General features: G+C 36.6%; 2 protein-coding genes across 13 annotated transcripts in view; one reads left to right on the forward strand and one right to left on the reverse strand.

Annotated features, from left to right (window-relative positions):
* Positions 1-558: 558 nt before the first annotated feature.
* bnip3 (BCL2 interacting protein 3) lies at positions 559-9,071 on the reverse strand. Its single transcript, XM_084134474.1, has 6 exons — positions 8,691-9,071; positions 6,808-6,976; positions 6,586-6,664; positions 4,384-4,490; positions 4,119-4,268; positions 559-1,663 (listed from the first exon to the last, which is right to left on the reverse strand). The coding sequence occupies exons 1-6, from the start codon at positions 8,731-8,733 to the stop codon at positions 1,621-1,623; spliced, it is 591 nt and encodes a 196-aa protein (XP_083990600.1). The 5' UTR covers positions 8,734-9,071; the 3' UTR covers positions 559-1,620.
* Positions 9,072-9,754: 683 nt separating this feature from the next.
* Positions 9,755-23,035, forward strand: part of jakmip3 (Janus kinase and microtubule interacting protein 3) — a 42,935-nt gene continuing 29,654 nt past the window's right edge. For 5 of the 12 annotated variants that reach the window (XM_084134467.1, XM_084134460.1, XM_084134465.1 and 2 more), the window contains exons 1-4: positions 9,755-9,993; positions 10,836-11,021; positions 11,233-11,332; positions 16,421-16,659. In XM_084134467.1, coding sequence (XP_083990593.1) covers positions 16,525-16,659 — 135 coding nt within the window. In that variant the 5' untranslated portion in view covers positions 9,755-9,993; positions 10,836-11,021; positions 11,233-11,332; positions 16,421-16,524. Of the gene's footprint in view, positions 9,994-10,833; positions 11,022-11,198; positions 11,333-16,420; positions 16,660-23,035 lie in introns of those variants that run through there. The other 7 variants (XM_084134469.1, XM_084134470.1, XM_084134461.1 and 4 more) reach the window with 3 other exon arrangements.

Raw genomic sequence — 23,035 nt, forward strand, 5'->3', positions numbered from 1 at the left:
ACCGTTTTCTTGGAAATGTATCCTGTTATCTTTAAGTCAAATTAATGTTGGTAACAGTTTAATTCACAGATGCATTGCTTTCTCATTCTCCATTGATGCACATTCATAATTGCCATTTTAAACTGGTGTGCAGGACAATGCATTAGAGATGTTGTGATTTTGCAAAATTACCAATCTAGAACAACAGCATCCACTTATTTTGAAATGCCTAGGACTGTAGCATGTGTATATACTGCTGTTGAAATATTGAGATGAATTAAGAATTTGTTTGACAAATTCTGTCATCACTCGCTCTCAAGTTGTTCCAAACCTGTGAAGTTCTTTCTTCTGTTGAAAATAAAGGAAGATATTTTGAACAATGTTGGTAACCAAGCAGTTGCTGGTCCCATTGACTTCCATAGAATAGAGAAGAAGAAAAAAACAGTGAGGAAGTCTATAAGGACCGGAAACATTCTTCAAACTATCTTCTTGAGGGTGAGTAAATAATGACGACGTTCATTGGGTGAACTATCCCTTTAATATAACTAATAATTCTTAAAACACACACAGAATCCAAAGGAAGTGTTGAAGTAGTTGGCAGACATTTATTTCTGTTGATTCCCTGTGTTGATACAAAACCATTATGAAATTGACACGTACACTGAATATGATTTTTAAAGACTACAAAACATGCACAAATTTACACAATTTCCCTTATGCCCCTGCCTGATTCATTAACAGTTTTATTTAAGGCAATCTTCGGGCTGGAACCCTGACCATTCAGATAAACATCAGTGAAGAACATCTGATTTCAATTCAGGTGAGCACTAAGGCAAAATTAATTCAACAACATTAGTAAAATCTCTCAAGCTTGAAGTATATTGTACATTTATTTGTGATTTCAATTGACATTCAGATAAGAGTTGATATGATACTCAACTTTTGGCTAGTATTTACTAAGCACAGCTGCTGTTGTGTGTATATACTGTATAATACTGCACAGCTTGATTCCCAAAGCAAAGGTCTGTTTTTTGGTGTCTGGGACATCTTGCATGCAGAAATCAACTTCAAGATACAGCAAAATGGAGCTTTGACAAGGTAAAACAAGTCATATACTTTTGTTATATCATCAAATGTTGAGATTTAGCATTCGATAGATACGATCCCTGTTTTTAATGGGGTAGAAAGTTAAATCTCCCAATTCACAGTCTTAAGTTTCAGGTACCATCTCTGGAGATCCAGCATCTCGTGATCCACTCGTCCTTTCCTCTCTCTCATCCCTTATTTTATGATCCTCTCAATATTCTTAGTAGTCTTGGTACGAGTAAATATGAGATTATGAGGATGCAGTACATCTAATTCTATCAGGCATGTGCTCATAAGTCTAGCGTAGCCTTCCCTGCGCTGACGGCCCTGGAATGGACTGGCATTACATGTCGATTTGGAAGAGGAATTATGGGAAAGGCCAGTGGAATACACTAGGGGGAAGCGAGACAGAGCGGCTCACAGCCGGGAAGAGGAAATGTGTCACGTGACCTTGCCCTATCTGCATCTACACAAGCACTTATTCACGACAAAGCAGCTGAGATGGTGGATGTGCGTATATGAGATTTGTCTTGTTTCTTGGCTTTTCCTGCTCCCTCAAAAAGTGCCAGAAGTAGTAATACGCCTTCCGATGTACACCCTAAAAAGAAGAAATTAATATCAGATGGAGTTAGTAGTATTCTCAGGCTAAATAAGAACATGAATTCTAGTATTCATTTATCATGAAAATGAATAACTCTCAGCTCTTCCAACTTTCTCCTCCAGGTTGATTTTTCCATAAATCAGCGGACTTTGTTTTTGCGTCATTGAGATGTGAGAGATTTACGTCAGTGGAAAATTGCTAAGTCATACTAACCCCCTGTAGAGCACACTAGCATGCATTCCAGCACGCAGACCGCATCCATCCGCGGGACTCAAAAATAGCCCTTTATGTGTTAGGCTACTATAAAATATTGTCTCTGCGGATAAAAAGGATTTGGCTTGCTTTTTTAACATCAAAATCGATAAATACAAGGCTTAAAATCGTGCAAAACATTGGGTGGTTGATTATTGGTAACTACCCACAACTCTCCAAAATATTCAGTTCCCTATATATATGGCTCAGGATCTCCCTTAAATGTAAGTTCATGGGATTTCTTTATTTTGTTGTGTGACAGGCAAAATGAATGTGATCTGACCGCTACCGGTCAAAAGTTTGGAAACGTTAAGGTTTTTTAAAGATGTCTCTTAATCTCACCGAGGCTGCATTTATTTGATCAAATACAGTGAAATATTCACTATCTATCCATCTATCTATCTGTCTATCTATCTATCTATCTATCGTACTGAAATAACACTGAAGGCAGCATTGTTAATTAATGTTTTTTCTTCTTATAACTACAGTGAGGAAAATAAGTATTTGAACACCCTGCTATTTTGCAAGTTCTCCCACTTGGAAATCATGGAGGGGTCTGAAATTGTCATCGTAGGGCATGTCCACTGTGAGAGACATAATCTAAAAAAAAAAAAAATCCAGAAATCACAATATATGATTTTTTAACTATTTATTTGTATGATACAGCTGCAAATAAGTATTTGAACACCTGTCTATCAGCTAGAATTCTGACCCTCAAAGACCTGTTAGTCTGCCTTTAAAATGTCCACCTCCACTCCATTTATTATCCTAAATTAGATGCACCTGTTTGAGGTCGTTAGCTGCATAAAGACACCTGTCCACCCCATACAATCAGTAAGAATCCAACTACTAACATGGCCAAGACCAAAGAGCTGTCCAAAGACACTAGAGACAAAATTGTAATTGCCAAGCAGCTTGGTGAAAAAAGGTCCACTGTTGGAGCAATCATTAGAAAATGGAAGAAGCTAAACATGACTGTCAATCTCCCTCGGACTGGGGCTCCATGCAAGATGTCACCTCGTGGGGTCTCAATGATCCTAAGAAAGGTGAGAAATCAGCCCAGAACTACACGGGAGGAGCTGGTCAATGACCTGAAAAGAGCTGGGACCACCGTTTCCAAGGTTACTGTTGGTAATACACTAAGACGTCATGGTTTGAAATCATGCATGGCACGGAAGGTTCCCCTGCTTAAACCAGCACATGTCAAGGCCCGTCTTAAGTTTGCCAATGACCATTTGGATGATCCAGAGGAGTCATGGGAGAAAATCATATGGTCAGATGAGACCAAAATAGAACTTTTTGGTCATAATTCCACTAAACGTGTTTGGAGGAAGAAGAATGATGAGTACCATCCCAAGAACACCATCCCTACTGTGAAGCATGGGGGTGGTAGCATCATGCTTTGGGGGTGTTTTTCTGCACATGGGACAGGGCGACTGCACTGTATTAAGGAGAGGATGACCGGGGCCATGTATTGCGAGATTTTGGGGAACAACCTCCTTCCCTCAGTTAGAGCATTGAAGATGGGTCGAGGCTGGGTCTTCCAACATGACAATGACCCGAAGCACACAGCCAGGATAACCAAGGAGTGGCTCTGTAAGAAGCATATCAAGGTTCTGGCGTGGCCTAGCCCGTCTCCAGACCTAAACCCAATAGAGAATCTTTGAAGGGAGCTCAAACTCCGTGTTTCTCAGCGACAGCCCAGAAACCTGACTGATCTAGAGAAGATCTGTGTGGAGGAGTGGGCCAAAATCCCTCCTGCAGTGTGTGCAAACCTGGTGAAAAACTACAGGAAACGTTTGACCTCTGTAATTGCAAACAAAGGCTACTGTACCAAATATTAACATTGATTTTCTCAGGTGTTCAAATACTTATTTGCAGCTGTATCATACAAATAAATAGTTAAAAAATCATACATTGTGATTTCTGGATGTTTTTTTTTTAGATTATGTCTCTCACCTACGATGACAATTTCAGACCCCTCCATGATTTCTAAGTGGGAGAACTTGCAAAATAGCAGGGTGTTCAAATACTTATTTTCCTCACTGTATATTATTTTATTCGTATACTTACAATTTTGAATAGTTTTGGTTAACATTAACAATAATGCAGCTTAAAAAGTGATGGTACAAAAGTTACACACTGATATACTAGGGTAACTTTAATACTAGGGTTCAGGGGTTTGTTTAAATGTACTCACCCGAGTCCCACAGCAAGGATGTGCGAAAGGACGAGCGAGGGAAGGAAAACTTTGAGGAATTCTGCAGAGAAGATTCCTCCCTTCTTCATCACACTGGTGTTCCTCATGCTGAGTGTGCTGGAACGCTTCGGGTGCCTCAGCAGAAATTCCCTACAAAGGCAAAATTTACTGTGTGATCTGCTTGACCTTCCTCATTACTGTTGAGATGCTTTTACGTTGGCTTATTAACAGTATTAAATTGTGTGTTTTCTAAAAGTTTAGGTACTTGGGAGGCAAGTTTTCCGGCCGGCTCGACCAGTCCCAGATCCAGTCTGCATTTTTCTTCATCAGGATCTCCACCTCTCTTCTCCTCTCCAAATAGTCTTCCTCTGACTTAAACCAGACCACAACAAAGTTAGGGGCCGTTCACACAGAATGTTTTTACATTCCATTTCACTCCTTTTCCATAGTTTTTCCATGTAAACAGGCTACACTGAGATCTGTGACCGTTGCACTCGTATCTCACGCATGACAGCATTCTAGAAATGCGGCGCTCAAGATAAAAAGTTCAACTTTTAAAAACGTGTCTCTAGACCATGTGCTTTTTTTTTTTTCGTTCCATTGACCTGCAACTCGTGTTTTTAACAGAAAAATTGCATTCTGTGTGAACCGGCTCTCATCATTTATATGATGACTTTCATGTTATAAATTGAATTATTTTATTTTCATTTATTAGTCTGTAATCTTGTAAACTAATCCTGGTTACAGGATTCAATAAATATCCATGAATTGTATTTGGCTTTACTGGGTTTTAAAAAAATCATTTTATAGAAATGGTTCTACTATATTAGGCGTCTTTACTATGTACTTGCATTAAAAAATGTATTGTTTGGTATTGTATTGTGTTGTATTGTATTGCAAAATACTTGTTGCTATTGAGGTGGGAAACAGTTAAGGTTTGGTGATATGGTTAGGTTTAAGGATGGGTTAAGGGTCAACAGTGTAATTATAGAAATAAGTTACAGATGTATGTATGCAGTATTGCATCAATATCAGGTAACGGTAACACTATTTTACATGTAGTTACTGTAGTAATAACTATAAATGATGCATAATTACATGCAACTAAACTTAAACCAAACCCCAATCCTAACCCTATAGTAAGTACATGTGGTTAGATAGTACTTAAATGCATAATTACACTGTAACACGTGACACCTTAAAATAAAGTGAAACACAATATCATATGCATTGCATCAAATTATTAATTTAAATGTTAGTACATAGTAGTTAAAGACACACGCGCACATACACATATATATATATATTTTTATTTTTTTTATTTTTATTTTTTTTATGGAGCACTCACAAAGAGCAATTTCTAACTGATTATACATTTATACAAATATGTATCTCCTATAGAATTTTCCACAGGTTATTTATTTATTTATGTGACTGACTTTCAGGTCTGAAAAACACTTTTAAATCTCCTGATGATTCTACATTTATCTTGACTATGGGAACATTGAATCTTATTGTATACCGAATGTATCTGCATAAAAGTCTACATTAAAACAGTAGTACACCTGCACTGGTACAATTGAATTAAAGGGGTGGTATTATGCCCCCTTTTTACAATATGTAAAATAAGTCTATGTTGTCCCCAGAGTGTGTATGTGTAAGTTTTAGCTCAAAATACCCTAGAGATATTTTTTACTTGTTAAAATTGTCCCTTTTTGAGGGTCAGTAAAAACACGTTGTTTCATGTGTGTCCCTTTAAATGCAAATGAGCTGCTGCTCCCAGCACAGAGGGCGGAGCTTCAAGAGTGTGTGTATGTGATAGTAGCTCTGATTACCTCATGCAGACAAGCACTAAAATGTCAGAAACTGTTCTGCCTTTTATGTTTAAACTGGAGTCGGACAATGATGGAGAGACTCATGAAGAAGTGACAACATGTAGAAAGCAACAGGATGTTTCTGAATGGTTAGTTGATGAATTTATGTTGCTGATGTGGAGTTAACTATCTTCAATTAGTATATTCTGTCATCTATAAATCGCTCGTGTGGGAACTGTGGTAAGATGCCTACAGAGTGACATGCTATTGCATTTGTGTTATGAACTGTATTGCACGTGAAAAGACGGATGCGACAGCTTGAGCAGACTCACAAATGTGCTCTCCTACAACAACTCTTCCTCTTCTCAACATGGACTGTGTGTTCCGGGGGCGGGGTTTATGTAAATGTTAGGGTTGGTGATGTCACTAACCCGGGAGGAATGTCGTGTAGTCCCTACCAGCCGTTTGTTGTAGTCCTTAAAATGATTTCTTTAAAAGCAAATATTTTCCTTTGCTATGAACTTTGAGCGTTGTAACGTTGCCGATGTTGCTCAAACAACAACATTACACGCTAACTAAAGTTAGAAGAGCACCACCTAGATTAGCACATAATCAACCACCCCTTTAAGTCATGACAAGCTGCTAATATCTACCTGTGAGCTGTTCTTTTCTCCAGAGCTGTGGACCTCGGAGCCCCTGCGCAAGTGTGAAGGAGTCTGGGATCTTGGAGGACTGGTGAGATTTTCAAATTTATATAATTTATTCATATACATTTATTATTTTATTATAACATGCTAATTGGAACATCTTGGAATCTTACGGTATTCTAATCTCAGTGCGGTTTATGCACTAAATTAAAATCTGGTCAGACTGACCTATCACATGGCAGGCTTCCTCTTGAGCTGCTCCTGCCCGACTCGTGCTGTGCTTCCAGAAGCATCTTCTCCAGGTCTCCACTCGGGGCGGTGCTGGCGGCCTGTTCCTCCGTTCCTCCTTTAGGACTGCTGCCGCCTCCGTTGTTAAAATGCAGCTCCACCCAGGAACCTGCAGGAAAAAGACAAATCATTTCTAGGTCTTTGTTTTTAGTGTTGCATGCAGATTTAAAGTCACCATGATTTTTTTTTTTTAAATGGAATATTGCAGTATTGATTATAAATAATTTATCTATGCACATTATTTTAAATAATGTGCCTCGTAATCTTTAATCAAAGTGACTTCCTCCTCCCTCTTGCAGCAACATCTATTCTCTGATGATGTTTACTGGCATGAGGGCGGGGCAACCTGTCACTCACATGAGATCCACCAATAGCAAACCAAAACAATACAATCAATTCCGAGTGACAAGATCAAGTCTCACCCAACGTTTTTTTTTCTTCTAGTTTGTAAAGCTGTTTCATTCCGATATGTCACAATAGGGAAGAAATGACGATTGAAACTTCCATTTCATGCTGACTTTATCTACAGTCCGTTGCTTTTTAGCCTCTTTTGGATGTTTTTTTATTATTATTTTTTATTTTTTTATTTACTTCTAATGTTGTGCACTCCTCACATATATTATGTTTTTATATACAGCCTTTAGGCCATTGTCTTTCAAGAATCAGTGTATTGCAAGCATCACATGTCATAACCAGTTATGAATATGATAAGTGCATCACGTGCAATTATGTTTTGCAATTCAGTGTATTGCAAGCATCACATGTCATAAGCAGTTGTTTTAACCAAATATTTTATCGACAGGACATATTGAAAGCTGGGTTGGGCATGAATCCATGATCGTGACACAGCGACCAGAATATCCAGAAAAGCAGAGGACATGCCAGCACTTGAGACTCAACCCAGCAGCCAGAGGAAAACAAACAGTGCTCTGGCTAGAAATAGCTCATGGAATCAGGTCATTTTTTTTCACTCAGCATCCAATGAAATCAGGCTGTGTAATACACCTCTTTCAAGTAGTCCGCCTCCTTTCTGTGAATCGGTTCATTCAGACAGCTCGTTTCAAGGAACCGGTTAAAATGGTTTAGTGATTCTTTACGTCATCCCGTGATTCTTTTTTTTACGTTATAATAATAAGGATATTTATTTTGACTTATTAACAAAAATCATCATTAAACTATTTCATTCAACCCTAGGTTTGATGTTTTAATAAAATGTGACTGGTCAGTGGTCACACCCAACGTGTTGATTAAACTGCCAAATAAATCGTTATTTACATATTTTCATAATGTATATCATACGGTTCTCTCAGATACATTGTTAATTCGGCTCATTAGGATTCAGATCTGTTCGAAAGAGGCGGTTCTCCGTTCAGTGAGTCGGCGAGTTGACGAATCGAAAACATTTCAGTTTAATTCCTGAACAAATTGTTCATAACGGTTCTGTGAACCGGTTCAGTGAAGAGATCCGACTCTAAAGAATGATTCCTGCACGAATCGAATATTGTTTCGCTTCCATTTTTATTATTGCAGATCACATGCGTCATTATGTTTTTTGTTTTGTTTTGTTTTGTTGCCCACACCTCCTGCTTCTTGACGCATATTATTCCGTGAAATAGCCTATTAACAATGCCTGGACAATCATTTAATTTTATGTGAAACCGGAATTTGATGCACAGCATGAAATATTGTCATCTAATATCGAACGTCACTGCTTTAGACCAACGATAATCCACAATTATGTACATATTAGATATATGAATGGGGTTTTGAGGAGAAACATGCATAAAAGAATATTAACTTGAGCTGTTTTGATAGCTACATACCCTGAAGGTTTTCCTCGGGCACGCTTTGTTTCTCAATCGACATTTCAGTTCCCTTTACCGACAAAACAAAGCAGAAGAGGATTCACGTCCGTCTAAATCCTTAATCGGGAGTCGGTACGATTTAGAAACGCAGTTATCCAAAGGCATGGGTGGTTCCACGCTCGAAACGGTGTTTGTCGAAGAGATAAGCTCTGCTTTATATATTCGGCACGTCCAGTATAATAAATTTCATGTGACAGAAGTGGATCGGGATATTTATTCCACGAATCCACACAGCTGGTGGTGACGCAACATGCGGCTGTCCTATGGATGGAAATATAGGGCAAACAGAATGACAACAATACTGGCAGTCTGGCACATTGGCACAAGGGATGCCAGATCGGGCTAAATCCTCTTCAGGGTTGTTGCCAGGTTGTACAAATCCTCCTCTAGATCAGGTAGCCTACCCTACATTGGCAGGCTTCACCACAGTATTATAGTATCCTTACTATTTATTTTTACGGTTCTTTTAATTTATTTGGGCTATTATCAGATTTTAGTTTAGTTTTAGTGTTTTCATTGTGTCTTTTCATTGTTTCGGTATCTTTAATTCAGTATTTGTATAAACAAAACTAAAAAGTAGGCTATTTTAATTTTACTCTATTATTATTATTATTATTATTATTATTACTAGTGCAAAATGCCCGTGCAAAAGTTTTTGTGTGCAAAATCAGTTTTTGTGTGTGTTTTTAGTAATTGTTGGTTTGGTGTGTTTGAGTGCTCATTGTTACAATTGCACAGCAAAAGTTCAGTGACATTTTTATTTGTGCATGGTAAAGCAAATACTGATACTGACATAATGACATACAATAAATGTGGAACATTGAACTACACGATTCAGGGAGCAGGATACAGGGAACTCCAAGCTACTTAAGCTCCACTGCTTTCTTCGACCCTCTCTGTGAGGGTCAAAAGCCAGCGTGTGCTTCTTCTACCGATATATATTTACCGATATTTTTTGCATTTCTAATCCAAACAATGTCAAACTTGGCACTGCACTTACTCGTGCCCGTAGCGAGACACCTGTCATGTTTGAAATCCATCGGACTAACGGTTCGAGAGATATGCGAATAACACACACAGACACACACACACACACACACAGACAGACAGACGTTTCTGTCATTTATAGATAGATTAATATTATTATTTTCAGTTAACAGTTTACTTTTGAATGCGTTCATTTTTTAAAATCTTCCCATAAGAGCTCTTAACAGCGTGAAACGGATAGCAATGTGCAATGCTAAGACATGTCTCTTTCAAGGTATTATAAATTTCAAGGTATAATCTAAAAAATGCTGGCTGTTTCAACCCATGTTTGGGTCAAAAATGGACAACCCCAACCGTTTGTTTAAAGCTTCAAAGGTATAGTTCACCCAAAAATTAAAATGTTGTCATCATTTGCTCACCCTCATGTTGTTCCAAACCTACATGAGGTTCTTTTTTCTGTTGAACACAAAGGAAGATCATTTTAAAGAATGTTGGTAATCAAACAGTTGATGGACCCAATTGAGAAAGAAACTCATTATTTTCAGTTTTGAGTGAAGAATCCCTTTACTTACATTTTTAATCCCAACAGTTGAGTTTGTCCATATTTGACCCAATCATGAGTTGAAACAACCCAGAATTTTTTTGTGTGTGTGAGAATTATAGATCTCTTGTGACTACAACTTTGATATGTTATGAGAGGTATATTTGAAAACAGTGCTTTTGCAATTCTGTTTGTAATTTCACAGAAATGAAGCACTGCACCTTTAACATCATTAATTTCATGCTTTAGCTCTTTGTCGCCATCTGTATGGCTTGAGGATAATCACTGCACTACACTAGGATGAAAATGTTGTTCTGCAGTATTATTTAACCCATGCTCAGTGATGCAGTTTCTAGTATCAACCATATGGAGGGAACAGCATGCTGCATGTGATTCCTGAACTGCTTCCAAATAAATGAGAGCCATGCAAGCCTTCATATAGCTTGTTATGCATTTGGTTGCTATTTAATGCACAGGCTGGATGATGACGTGATGTTATTAGACTTAGATGTAGTTGCAGTGCATTGACCAGTGGGCGGCTACAATAGCTGTCTTTTCCTGTATCTCTCTCTCAGGCAACCTAGGATAGAAGCCAGACTTCACATCTCGCAGAACTGCCAGATCCTAGTGTGTATGCATGTGCACACGCCTGCGCATATGTGTGTGTGTGTGCTCCGTGTCTATCTCCACTCCTCTTCCACCCTCCTCCCTGCCAGCATCAATCCCCTCTCTCCATCAGGGATGGTGAGGGAGTGTTTATGGTAAGTGCAAGGAATCAAATCTCTCTTGCTTCATAGTCTCTCCTCTAACATGCAATAGCTCCCCCTTTTTTTCCCTCCGTTATTCCCTCCTGGTGATCCATCACTACCGGCTGCTGAGGATCCAGCTGTGCGCAGCTCGGTTCTGCTGAGGATTCAAGCATCTTCTGCATGGAATTCAGGGCATGACAACATGCCTCCCTTGTCGTTTCAGAGCATGTCCTGCGAATCACACGGAATGATGGAGGACCAACAGCTCCCTGGATAAACCCTGCAGACTAAAACAACATCCCAACTCAAATCATGCACTTAAGGTCAGTCTCAATCTATATGCATTGATTTCCTTTTTTATTCAAGCAGGGTGGCACCGAACACGCAGACCTGTGTGATTACCAGATAATGATCCTGATGCCGGCCTGCTGAGATGTTTGTCAGGACTGTTAATGCGAGCTACAGAATGGGGAGATGTTGTTGAAATGATGCTTGTAGCAGTTACAGCCTCGCTTGCGCAGGATAATAACGTGCACATGCTGTCGTCTGCACTCTGGGACATTTATTGAAATGTTCTCGGAGGGCCATCTGCGATGCAGAGGCTGGTTCTGCTTGACGTCTATTTTCTTCTATTGCCTGGCAGAGAAACACAGCATAGGTTGTGTTTATGATGCAAGCAACCAATGACGAAATGTGCTGTGCAATCTTCAACCTAAGGGAATGAACTCATTGACTTTAGATGTGGAGGGTTAGAGAGATTGTTTGTAACAATAAAAAGCAACAAAATGCATGAATGCACTAACCAATTTAAATTTCAAAGCATAGGTTGCATTGCAATTTATAAAGAAGACTATAAGATTTTGATTAGATGTCACTTTAATAAAAGAGTTGGTCTACAAACAGGTTGCATGATGTTGATGCACTTATAAAGCTTCTACAGTATGTTGTGATTGAGGATTATAAATATATAAATGGGCTCATTTATGATGGTGAATACTTGCTTAATCAATGATTATACTTTTGCCCTTGGTCAGGAGCCTGTATAAATGCTAAATATCCCAAATTGTTTCATATTTAAGAGCAGCTTCACATTTATCATTCATTTTAGAGCATATCGCATGAGTCTGCTGAGTCACTGTAATTCACTCAGATTAGATGCCTCATGTAATCTCTCATCCACAACTTTAAAGGAACAGTCAAAAATGAAAGATCTGTCATTATGCACTTGCCATCATGTTGTGCTAGCATAGTGCTCATATATGAACCTGTTGTGATCTTTACAAAAATCATTGTTGAATAGAATAGATCAAACAGCTTGTGATCTGGCTGAGATGGACAGTAATTGTGTTGTTCCTCAGACCTGTCAGTATAGCTGCTGTATAAAAGAAAAGTACAGTTATCTTACCCAATGATCCACATAATGTATTCAGTGCAACTGGGCAAAGCTGAAGAGTGTCTTTCATCACTTCTTAAGTGAGATTGTGTTAGTAGAGTTAGTAATGCCTACTTCAGTACATACTAGCTTTCAGTGTATTGTTGGAAATAACTACAAAAATTTGCTTATACCACTAGAGAGCGGAAAATGAGGTACAAAATTGCACTTGTTGTAAAAAAGTGTGTGTGTGTGTATGAAGAGTTCAGATGCAAAAGTGCCATCTGAAATTTTCTTCTAGAATGATAATTTTTATCAAGCTTGTATGTTTATGTTCAGTAATTTCACTTAAATGACAATGAAAATGATCTATTAATTTTCATTTAAGTGAAATTACTGAACTTAAATATACGAGCTTGATAAAAATTATCATCTAGAAGAAAATTTCAGATGGCACTTAGAGGCTTTTGCATCTGAACTCTTCATATGTGTGTGTGTGTGTTTAATTTAAAAAAATGTACAAAACCTTTACTGAACGCAACACAGGAGGCTTATCTATAAAACTCTATTTAGTACGGTGGCCGAGAGAGCTCAACGCGCTGCAACTGAAGAAAACACATGCAAATAGAAAAACACCTGCAAATTAAAGGTATAGCGGAGGATTTTTTTACTTCCGGGTGGAATGCCTATACTATTGGTCCTCCTAATTGTCAATCATTCTGGTGAATCAATCAAACTTTTCAAAAAGTGGAGAGGGCGGGTCTTATCTAAAATTCGGAAAGATCCTCCGCTATACCTTTAAGAAAACATCTTCATCAGTTTCACAACACATGTGTGCTCCAAATACTCACAACACAGCCAAATACAGAAACGCGCTGCAAAAGTTCACAACACAAACAAATACAGAAACGCGCTGCAAAAGTTCACAACACAAATACAGAAACGCGCTGCAAATAGAACAGAACACAACGGAAATGTTTCTGGGGAACCCAATAAGTGACGGACCCGGCTGGGACGTGCTTACAGCTGTCTACTTTTATTTTTTTTTATTTTTTTTTGCAAAACATACAGAGATGACACGTTTATGACATACAACTTTGTATACAATATACAAAATGTATTTACAATATGTTCAATGTCATAAGAATACTAAAAAGAACAATGAGCTGAAGACTAAAATAAAATAAATAAATATAGAGAAAAAGAACATGAGGGAAAGACATTAATCTATACATCAGTTACACTGTACACATTTTGTCATGTTATGTTAAAATAAGTTTCATAAGAAATGTTAGAATGCAGCTAGGGTCCAAATATGAGATGGCAAGTTTTAAAGTTGAGACACTCACACACAGATATAACGCATATTTTAAAAACTTTGTTGTATAAAATGTATATTTATTTGCAACAGTTATGTTAAGAACAGCTATTCAGCTGATGGACACGCGCTGCGTTGTCATGGGAACATCCCAGGTGAAAATAATGAGGAAATTACGTTGTCTTTCGTTGCTTAGACATTCTCTGGTTGCTCCCTTCATCAACATGGCACACAAGTGCCCCGCTCCCTCCAAAGTGCCCAATTCAAGGGCTCTGCCGTCTGCCCTTTTAAGAGAGTAGAGCATAGGTAATGCTCACGAGCAATAAGCACGTCCCAGCCGTCCGTCCGTCACTTATTGGGTTCCCCGGAAACATTTCCGTTGTGTTCTGTCCTATTTGCAGCGCATTTCTGTATTTGTATTTGTTTGTGTTGTGAACTTTTTGCAGCGCGTTTCTGTATTTGGTTGTGTTGTGAGTATTTGGAGCACACATGTGTTGTGAAACTGATGAAGATGTTTTCTTAATTTGCGGGTGTTTTTTCTATTTGCATGTGTTTTCTACAGTTGCAGCGCGTTGAGCTCTCTCGGCCACCGTAATTTAGGCCTATTTTAAACAGTTAAGATACAATACAGTTTTTTTGTGTTTTTTTAGCATCAAGTAAACTTATTAATATTATGGTGTTCTTTGAAAACAAAACAAAAATCCTGTTTATAAAAATAAACTGTCTGTCAAAAGTGAGGTTGACATTTTATCTACTGCACTATACTAATAGAGCCACAAAGTTCAAAAGTGCAAAAAGGATACTGAAGCTCCTCAAGGCAAGCCAAGAGTACCCTGGGACATTCGTGGATGTGATAGAGACGCTTGCAAAGTGCATCTCTGATTGCATGTTCAATAAACGTGTGTTAAACGAAGTGCTTTCCAAGCCAATGAGTTCATTAAGTGCTCATATAAATGTAATTATTGTTTTGTAATGGTGAAAGCGTTTAACCTTAAAGGGGCCATCTGTAAAGATTTTCATGTATTAATCACTTTTTTATTGCCATTGTGTGAACAGAACAGCTTATAATGAAACTTAAAAAAAGAGATTTTCACTGTCTTTATGAAAGCCTGTAGACTTTTGTGTGAAGGACTCCGGTCGTTTTTGCCGGGAAAATGACGTTTACTCACGCTCCCGACAGCCTCTGTTCCGTCACAAGTAATGAATGCTTATGTTCAGGATAAGAGCCTTTCTGTTTTGTAATGTCAATGTGTCATGCAAAGAAAATTTAATTCAAACTATAGTCTTTAAATATACAGATCTAGTACCAATAATGCTGTATAATCAATTTGTGTAATTTTAATAGCCTATTTACATATTCATCTAAACATCACTCTCAGCAGTGTGGACGGTGTCTGGATATTCGTTAACAGTATATCACTGCAAAGGTATATATTTCCAACGAAAAATAACTTTGCCATGAATTTTGGGCCATTGAATCATGTTTAGTCTGTTGCACGTTATGTGTACACAAGCAATAAGTTGCTGGCTGCAGTTCACTTAACGGCCTCCGGTGTCGCTAATAACAAGGGTTTCTGAATTCTACATATAGCCCCTTTAAAACTTTTCCTTCAATCTAGTGATGTTAGTTTTTTCTTACCTAGTTTGTCCTTTTTAGTCATGTTCAAACCAGTTGGCATGTTTTTAGATTCCTCTTATCTTTAGTCTGCTGAAGCGATCAGTCAAACATACCGCTGGAACAATGTTTCTGTGGGGATTGGATGTGGATTTAGGATTTGTCAAAGTATTCAATATTTCCAGTACTTGGACTTAAATATTTCCAAACTTCTGCTTTCTCTTTCCAGAATTGATACTGCTATAACAACACAGCAAGGACATCTTTTTAATATAAAGCTGTTGCTTTTTCATAGCTCAATAGACAGACACTTTTCCTCATATGTTTCACCATGGCAAAACTGAAAGACACGACTGTAAGTGTGTAGAGTGAAATGAATGCAGGTAGGAGCACAGATATTTAGTTTAGCTGGATTAGGAATGTCAAATGAAAAATTTTGTCAAATTGTCAAAATGTCAAATTTGAGCCCAGTTTGAGACATTGAGATCTCTTCTGAAACTATAGAGAAGATGTAAGATTACTGGGGTCTTTTTCTCAAAAAAAAAAAAAAAGAAAAAAAGAAAAGATGGAGACTTTGGCTCCATTTGCTCTTCACTTAATCTCATTTCTGCCACTCGAGATGTGATTTGAGACCATTTATTGATTAAAATGGAGTCAGGTAGTCCCATCAGAAAACAATTCAAAAGGAGTAATAAGCCAGGTGCTTATACAGTCAGTCATCTTTGCTAATAAAGAGTTGAACTTGAAAAAAGACAATAACTTCCAATTAGTAAAGTTTCTTTCTTCTGTTAAACACAAAAGAAGATATTTTGAAGAATTTCGATAATCCAACAGTTGACGGTAGCCATTGACTTCCATAGTTTTTTTTTTTCCTGCTATGGAAGTTAATGGCTATCGTAAACTGTCTGGTTACCGACATTCTTCAAAATATGGGAAAAAATATATATATCCGAATTTACAACACTCATAAAAGAGTAGGCAAAAAGTACATTGTATTCGTTTAACCATTTCATGGGCTTGCTGATTTTCTCTTAGTGAAACAGTCCAACTATAATACTGTGATTGTTCTAGGTCTCGGTAAATACTTGTTTCTTTGTGAACTGCAGGTGGGTGGAAAGATGTAGCTGAGGAACAAACAGAAGCCAATCTTGACTGTTCACAAACTCAGGTCATCCCTGAAAGGGGCGTGGCCTGTGGAGTACAGCCCAATATGTCCAAGAAAGCCCCCAGTGGGCGGGGCAAAGGGGAGCGGCCTGACGCCATGGCAGCACTGCAGGCAGCCAATGAGGAGCTGAGGGCCAAACTCACGGAAATCCAAATTGAACTGCAGCAGGAGAAAACCAAGGTTCGATTCTACTCTTTATTTACAGTATTTGTTGTGGAAAACATGCAAGTGTCTTGACTCCATTTCAGATGTATTATTTGGTTTCTATATTATGTAGTTTGACTATAGAAAATGGCTTCTCATCTGCTGCAATGTGTTTAATACTGACCTCATTTCCTTCCGTATATTTGAAAGATTTATTTTCAGTCTCTGCTGGACGTCTTTTGTTGTCACGTCAACCATTTATGTCACTACAATTGCCTTTTAATTCTTGTTCTGTGTTATGTGGGTGGAATCAGAGCCGTTGCTTCATGGTGCCTTAAAAAAATGGCAGCAAGGATGCATTAAATTAATTAAATTAATTTATAATGTCACACAAGATTTCGGTTTCAAGTAAATGCTTTTCATTTGTGCTTTCTATACTTCAAAGTATGTATCAAGGTTGCAAAAAAAAAAAAAATGCTATGTTCAATTCATTGATAATAATCAGAAATTACATTACATCAGTTTCTTGAGCAGCAAATCATCATATTAGAGTGATTTCTGAAGGATCATGTGACACTGAAGACTGGAAAATTCAGCTTTGATCACAGGAAAAAAATACATTTTACAATATATTAAAATAGAAAATTCTTATTTTAAATGGTAATAATATTTCACAATAATACTAATTGTACTGTTTGTTTTTTTTATCAAATAAATGCAGCTTTAGTGAGCACAAAAGATTTCTTTCCAAAACATTTTAAAAAATCTTACCGACCCCAAACCTTCGAACTGTAGTGTATGTTTTAGAAACGAGTGAAAAACTTTTATTTATAGCAGTTAGTCTTGTAAAAAGGTCATAATTATAACTAAGCATTCATTTGATTTAAAGCCAGTTCACCCAAAAATGAAAACTCTCTCTCATAGTTTATTATATCATTTACTACTACCGATTTTATTATCTTTATCACCTCCATGTTGTTCCAAAACAGTAATTTTGGGTTTGGAAAAATTTGGGTTTAGAGCGACATGACGGTGAGTAAATAATGACATAATTTTATTTTGGTGCTGAATTATACTGTTTTTTTTTTTTTTTAAATGTGAGATTCCATGTAAGAAGCATTCGAGAAATTCACTCCCTCAATTTAAGGCGTACCAGACAAGTTTGATGGCCTCTTCGGTAATGGCGATGAACCTCTCATGTTTTATGGATTGGGCTTATTTTATTTAAGTAGCTGAGTTGATCCATGACGTGTGTGTGGTGTTAGCAGCTTTATGGGTTCATTAGCACTGGGAAACAGTTTTAAATGAGGGTGTAAAACTATAGGCATTCTGTCAAAGCCGGTTCAATGTCAGGCTAGCTTGCGACTGACTGCTGGTCAGGGGTTAATGGTTCAGCTTAGTCCAGTACGATTGTGTCTTGTTGATCTCATGTGGAGAAGATGGTCTTTAAGAGCCGTGAGAGGATCTAAACCATCTATTTCATGTCCTGATGATTGACTGATGGGTGTGAACCTCTGTTTACTGTCATTATGATGAACACTTCATTTGATTTGATCGAGGTTGTAGAGTCGAACACAACTCGGCATATTGTGACATTGAACTGAAGAAATTCTCGGGAGATGAAAAACTAATTTAAAACTACACCTGCTCTTAAATAATCTTAAAATTCTGATTACAGCCACATGGAAAGGACACAAAGTAACTCAGATTGTGTTGAAATGTGTAAACCATTTGAAGGCCATTGGGTTTCAAATTTCGGGAATCATAAAAAAAGTATTTTGTATCTTAGACTCATTGTTGTCTGTATAATGCAATTTAATCCAATTTAGTAGACTTTGACTTTTTTTTAGGTAAAACATTTCTGACAGTGCAAGCAAGGGCTGCTTGTGTTTCATAATTGAAGTTTGCTGACTCTTATACAGAATTATTGAAAATATCAACATAATCATGCAATATTGTGTGTGAAACGTAGATTTGTTAGGTCACACTTGATCAGAACCGGCTTGATATCATGTGAATCCCAAAAGTAAGCGATTGATTGATTGATTGATTGATTGATTGATTGATTGATTGATTGATTGATTGATTGATAAACTGTTTATGGCTGCAAAAAGAGTTGTCATTTACAGTTTTACGCGTTTATTTAATTTAATGCTTGGATAATATAACACAAAGTATTTTTTTTTAATAAATCTATATATAATTTTTATGTACTGTTTGATTTAAATTGGCTTTGAATGTCATTAATCCAATTATAATTGAGTCTAATTAAATCAAAACAATCGATTTTAGTTGTACTTTTGTTTTGGTTACTTTTTGTTTTTGTACTTTATTTTATTTTAATTAATACCTTTATTCAGCAAGGATGCATTAAGTTGATCAATAATGACAGTGAAAAAAAAAAAAAAAAAAAAAAATCCATTTGAAATAAATTATTTTCTTTTGAACTTTCTATTTATCAATGAATCCTGACAAAATACTATGCGAAATGTTTCTTGAGCAGCAAATCCGCATTTTAGAATGATTTCTGAAGGATCGTGATGTTTTGATGCTGAAAATTCTGCTTTGCATCACAGGTGAAAATTACATTTTAAAATATATAACAGCCATTTTAAATTGTAATACTATTTAATATATTACTAAAACTGTAAATGTTTAAAAATTGTAAAAAAAAACACTAACATGAATTTTTTTTTAAATTAAATTTCTGGCTAAAATAACTATCTATCAATATGTATAGATGTGATGTATAATTTGTGTCATACTTCGCCCCTATCCTGCGCATATGTGTGTTTTCGAGTCCGCTCATTGTGTGTGTGTGTGTGTGCATACTGCAGTGGCTGTCCGAGATCAATACACACATCTCAGGGTGAAAACAAATGACAGCGAGGTTCTGCAAGAAAGCACACCAGAAAGTACTGACTGCCACCAACCAGCATTAATGCTCAGAAACGGTTTTTTTTTATACTGTACATTCAAATATCACAGAGGATATTAGTGTGCAGCCTTTCTGGTTGACCCTTTCATCATCTGAATCAAGTAAAGCAGTTATAAGGGACACCATTATTACTGTAATAAATCATAATAACGGCAGCCACAGTTATAGTAATGCTGTCATTAAAAAAATGTCAGGCTAATTTTAATAAGTGCTATCACACAATGTATAGTGCATATGAGGTTCAATTATCTGACAGCGGCCACTGTGTGTGTGTGTGTGCTTTTCATCTGGCCCTACTTTCTGATGCAGTACAATCGTTGATTTAAAAGCAAAGTGTAAATGATCTGGACTAATGTGTGTTTTCCCCTGTGCATGTCCTTCTGCAATGGGAGTGTTTTATTTTATGATTCTGCCCCTTGTCCTGCAGGACTGGGAAAACACTATAACAGGCCAATTACTGCCGGTGCCTGAAAGTCAAACTCACTGCTATACCTTGTTTTCTGGAAAATTGCTTTTCTGATTGCAGGAACATGAAATGCAATGTTCGGGAATGATTCAGGGCATCGGTATTGTGGATATAGGGAGAAAGAGAAAGGATTCATTATAATTTGAGATAAACCAGGAGTGTTCTGTGTTTCAATGTCAAGACCTGCAGGGAAATAAACACAGAGACTTGATACTTTTTGTCAAAATAGACCAAAAGTGAATCTCGAGTCCTGCTTGTGAATGACTGATGTCTCTGAGAATCATGTTAGACTAGCAGAGACCCTGGAGAGAAAGATACGGGGTTAAGGAAATCATTGGAAAGAGAGTTCACACATAAAGGAAATTGCTATAATTTACTCTCCTTCATGTTGTACCAAACACTTTCGTGTTCCCGCAGAACACAAAATTATAGGTTTTGATACTGTTTTGTAAGTACTTTTCCATAGAGTTACAATAAATGGGAACTAAAGATTAAAAAAATAAAAAATAATTCATGTCCGATTTGTGAAAAAAATTTTTGAGTCAGATATTTTTAGTGAATCAGTTAACCTGATTCACAAAACCTCATATGAATGATTAATTCGTGAATCAGATTGATTCACTTCTCATTGAATATGAATTCTATGAATAACACTTTTTAGAATATGGTCTCTTTCTCACACTAAACGTCAATGCTTGGAATATATAGCACAAAATTAGTAGAGTAATTTTATTGTGCATGCTTTTGTGTATTTTTATGAAACTTTAAAACTTTATCCTCATTCATTGTTATTGTATAGAAAAGATGAACCAGAACAATCTTCAGAATTCTGTTTGTGATTGACCGATTTTTATTTTTATTTATGGGTGAACTATCCCGATTATTTTAGCATTATTTATATAATTTTAAAATAGTATTTAGTTTTTTATTAATATTTTGAATTAACTTTTTTTGTTTATATATATATATATATATATATATATATATATATATATATATATATATATATATTAGTTCCAGTTTTAGTAATTTGGTTATGTGCTTTTGTCATTTTTGTATTTTTTTTTAAATATTGCTGTTTCGATTTAATATATTTTTATTTCAGTTTCAGTACTTCAACTTAAAATTGTTTCAGTTATTTGCCAAAGTAACATGTCAAATTTTCATTTAGTTTATTTTATTTATATAGTTTTCAATGAACAAAAACGTTTGTAATATTTTTAGTTTGTTAACGCCGACTGTCCCTTTAAGATGCTGTAAGATGTAAGTGCCCTTATATAAATGCCACACTGCACTTTAAGCACAAAAATCTCCTAGCATCAGATTCAGAGATTAACCGTGAGTGTGCGGGCAGGTTTTCAGGCATACACACGCGTGAAAATGAATATGTTATCTTGGTGAGTGCCGTGACAGCACACCCCTGTGTGAGACTGTCAGAAGCGAATCATAGATGTGCTGTCAGACTGCTTGCATCAATGCATCTATTGTGATGGGCTTCCTCAGACTGACAGTAAGAGGGGACATAGGAGCTGTCTCTGCTGTTGTTAGGCCTGAATGAACAATACTCATCATGTATGATGGAAATAAATGGTGCTGGTGTCTCACACAGCATGTCTCCTACTGTATAGTCCCAAGTTTGTGCTACTGCAGAAAGGAGAGGTTTGTGTTGAAAAGCATGTTTGATTGGGGGGTTTGAGCCATGGAATGTTATTATGAGTGAGCAAGATACTTGATTCTATCATTTTATGCCTTTTTTTTGTGATGTCCACTCATAATCTTAGTCAAAGTTCATGTCTGTTTTCCTGACCTTTAGAATTAGATGATCATATTTACAATTGGCTTCAGATGATCAATGCAATCAGTCACTGTTCTAATCGCAAGAAAGCGTATCAAAAAGATTCAATGCAAATTAAGTCAGTTATGATTGGTCAGCCTTCACTTAAAAAAAAAAAAAAAGTGTTGGATTTACATGATTTAATAGTGTACATCGGTCCCACATGTATCAATTAAGTTAAACAAACATAATTTGTTCATGTAACTTCAACGTAATGGAATGAATTCATTTTCAGTGACCCAATTAAGCAGGCTCAAAGGGAATTTAATAAAACTCCCTGATTCAGGTATCCATATTCATGTATTCTTTCATCCAATAAAATTTAATATACTTTAGTGACACACAATTGACTTGATAGACTATAACTAGCTATTAGCTAGCAATAACACATATTAGCATCGTATTTGTTAAGATGCATATGCTCCTTCAGCCAAAGTTAATAGTTTGTGAATAAGTCCACAGCCAGCCAAATGCTCCACTCTTCTCCACAATGGTAACCCACTGTAATTTAAATGGTTCTAATAATTCCAATGTTTGAACATTAAACACAATTACACACTATCAAGTCTTTCCCTTTTCTCATTTTCTCAAAAAAACATAAAATAACACTTAATTTCAACATTTATTCTCTCTTAATATGCAAAGCATGCTGGGAACTAACAAGCACCGCCCAGTTTCAGTTAATGCAACACAAATCATTCATGTAATCCAACACAAATGGATTAAGTAAACTTAAAATGTACATTTAAGCAGATTGAACACAATCAAATTAAGTTAGGACAAAATGTATAGGAATTGTGTTGCTTAAGCTCATTTTAAGTAAGCAATTTTAACAAATTTTTTTTTTCAGTGTTCACATTGGCTAGTTGTAGTTCACACTGATGGCAGTGTTAAATAATGAATAGGTGTTGATATGCAAATGTGAGCGGTCATATTTTAATTAGCTCATTGTTGATGTCAATACTAAACAAGCCGTTTTTGCAGCTTAGATTTGATAAATGGTTTTTGTGAACTGAGGAAAGAATTTTGTATACATATTTGTTTATTTTTGGACTGTTTTTCCATTAAAGTTTTTTTTTTTTTTTCAATCCTATTTCCTGATCGTTGTTTCAGATTAGATCAAAATGTCAAGATCAAGTCTGCCAGGGAACACTTCTACACCTTTCAACTTTAT

The sequence above is a fragment of the Abramis brama genome (genome assembly GCF_963993115.1).
Source record: "Abramis brama genome assembly, chromosome: 14".
NCBI classification, from domain to species: Eukaryota; Metazoa; Chordata; class Actinopteri; order Cypriniformes; family Leuciscidae; genus Abramis; species Abramis brama.

Coding starts and splice junctions, on each gene's coding strand:
- bnip3 (XM_084134474.1), bottom strand. CDS start 8,733: ATGTCGATTGAGAAACAAAGCGTGCCCGAGGAAAACCTTCAGG. Junction 4,269..4,383: donor CCGGAAAACTTGCCTCCCAA/GTACCTAAACTT, acceptor TTGCCTTTGTAG/GGAATTTCTGCTGAGGCACC. Junction 1,664..4,118: donor ATCCTTGCTGTGGGACTCGG/GTGAGTACATTT, acceptor TCTTCTTTTTAG/GGTGTACATCGGAAGGCGTA.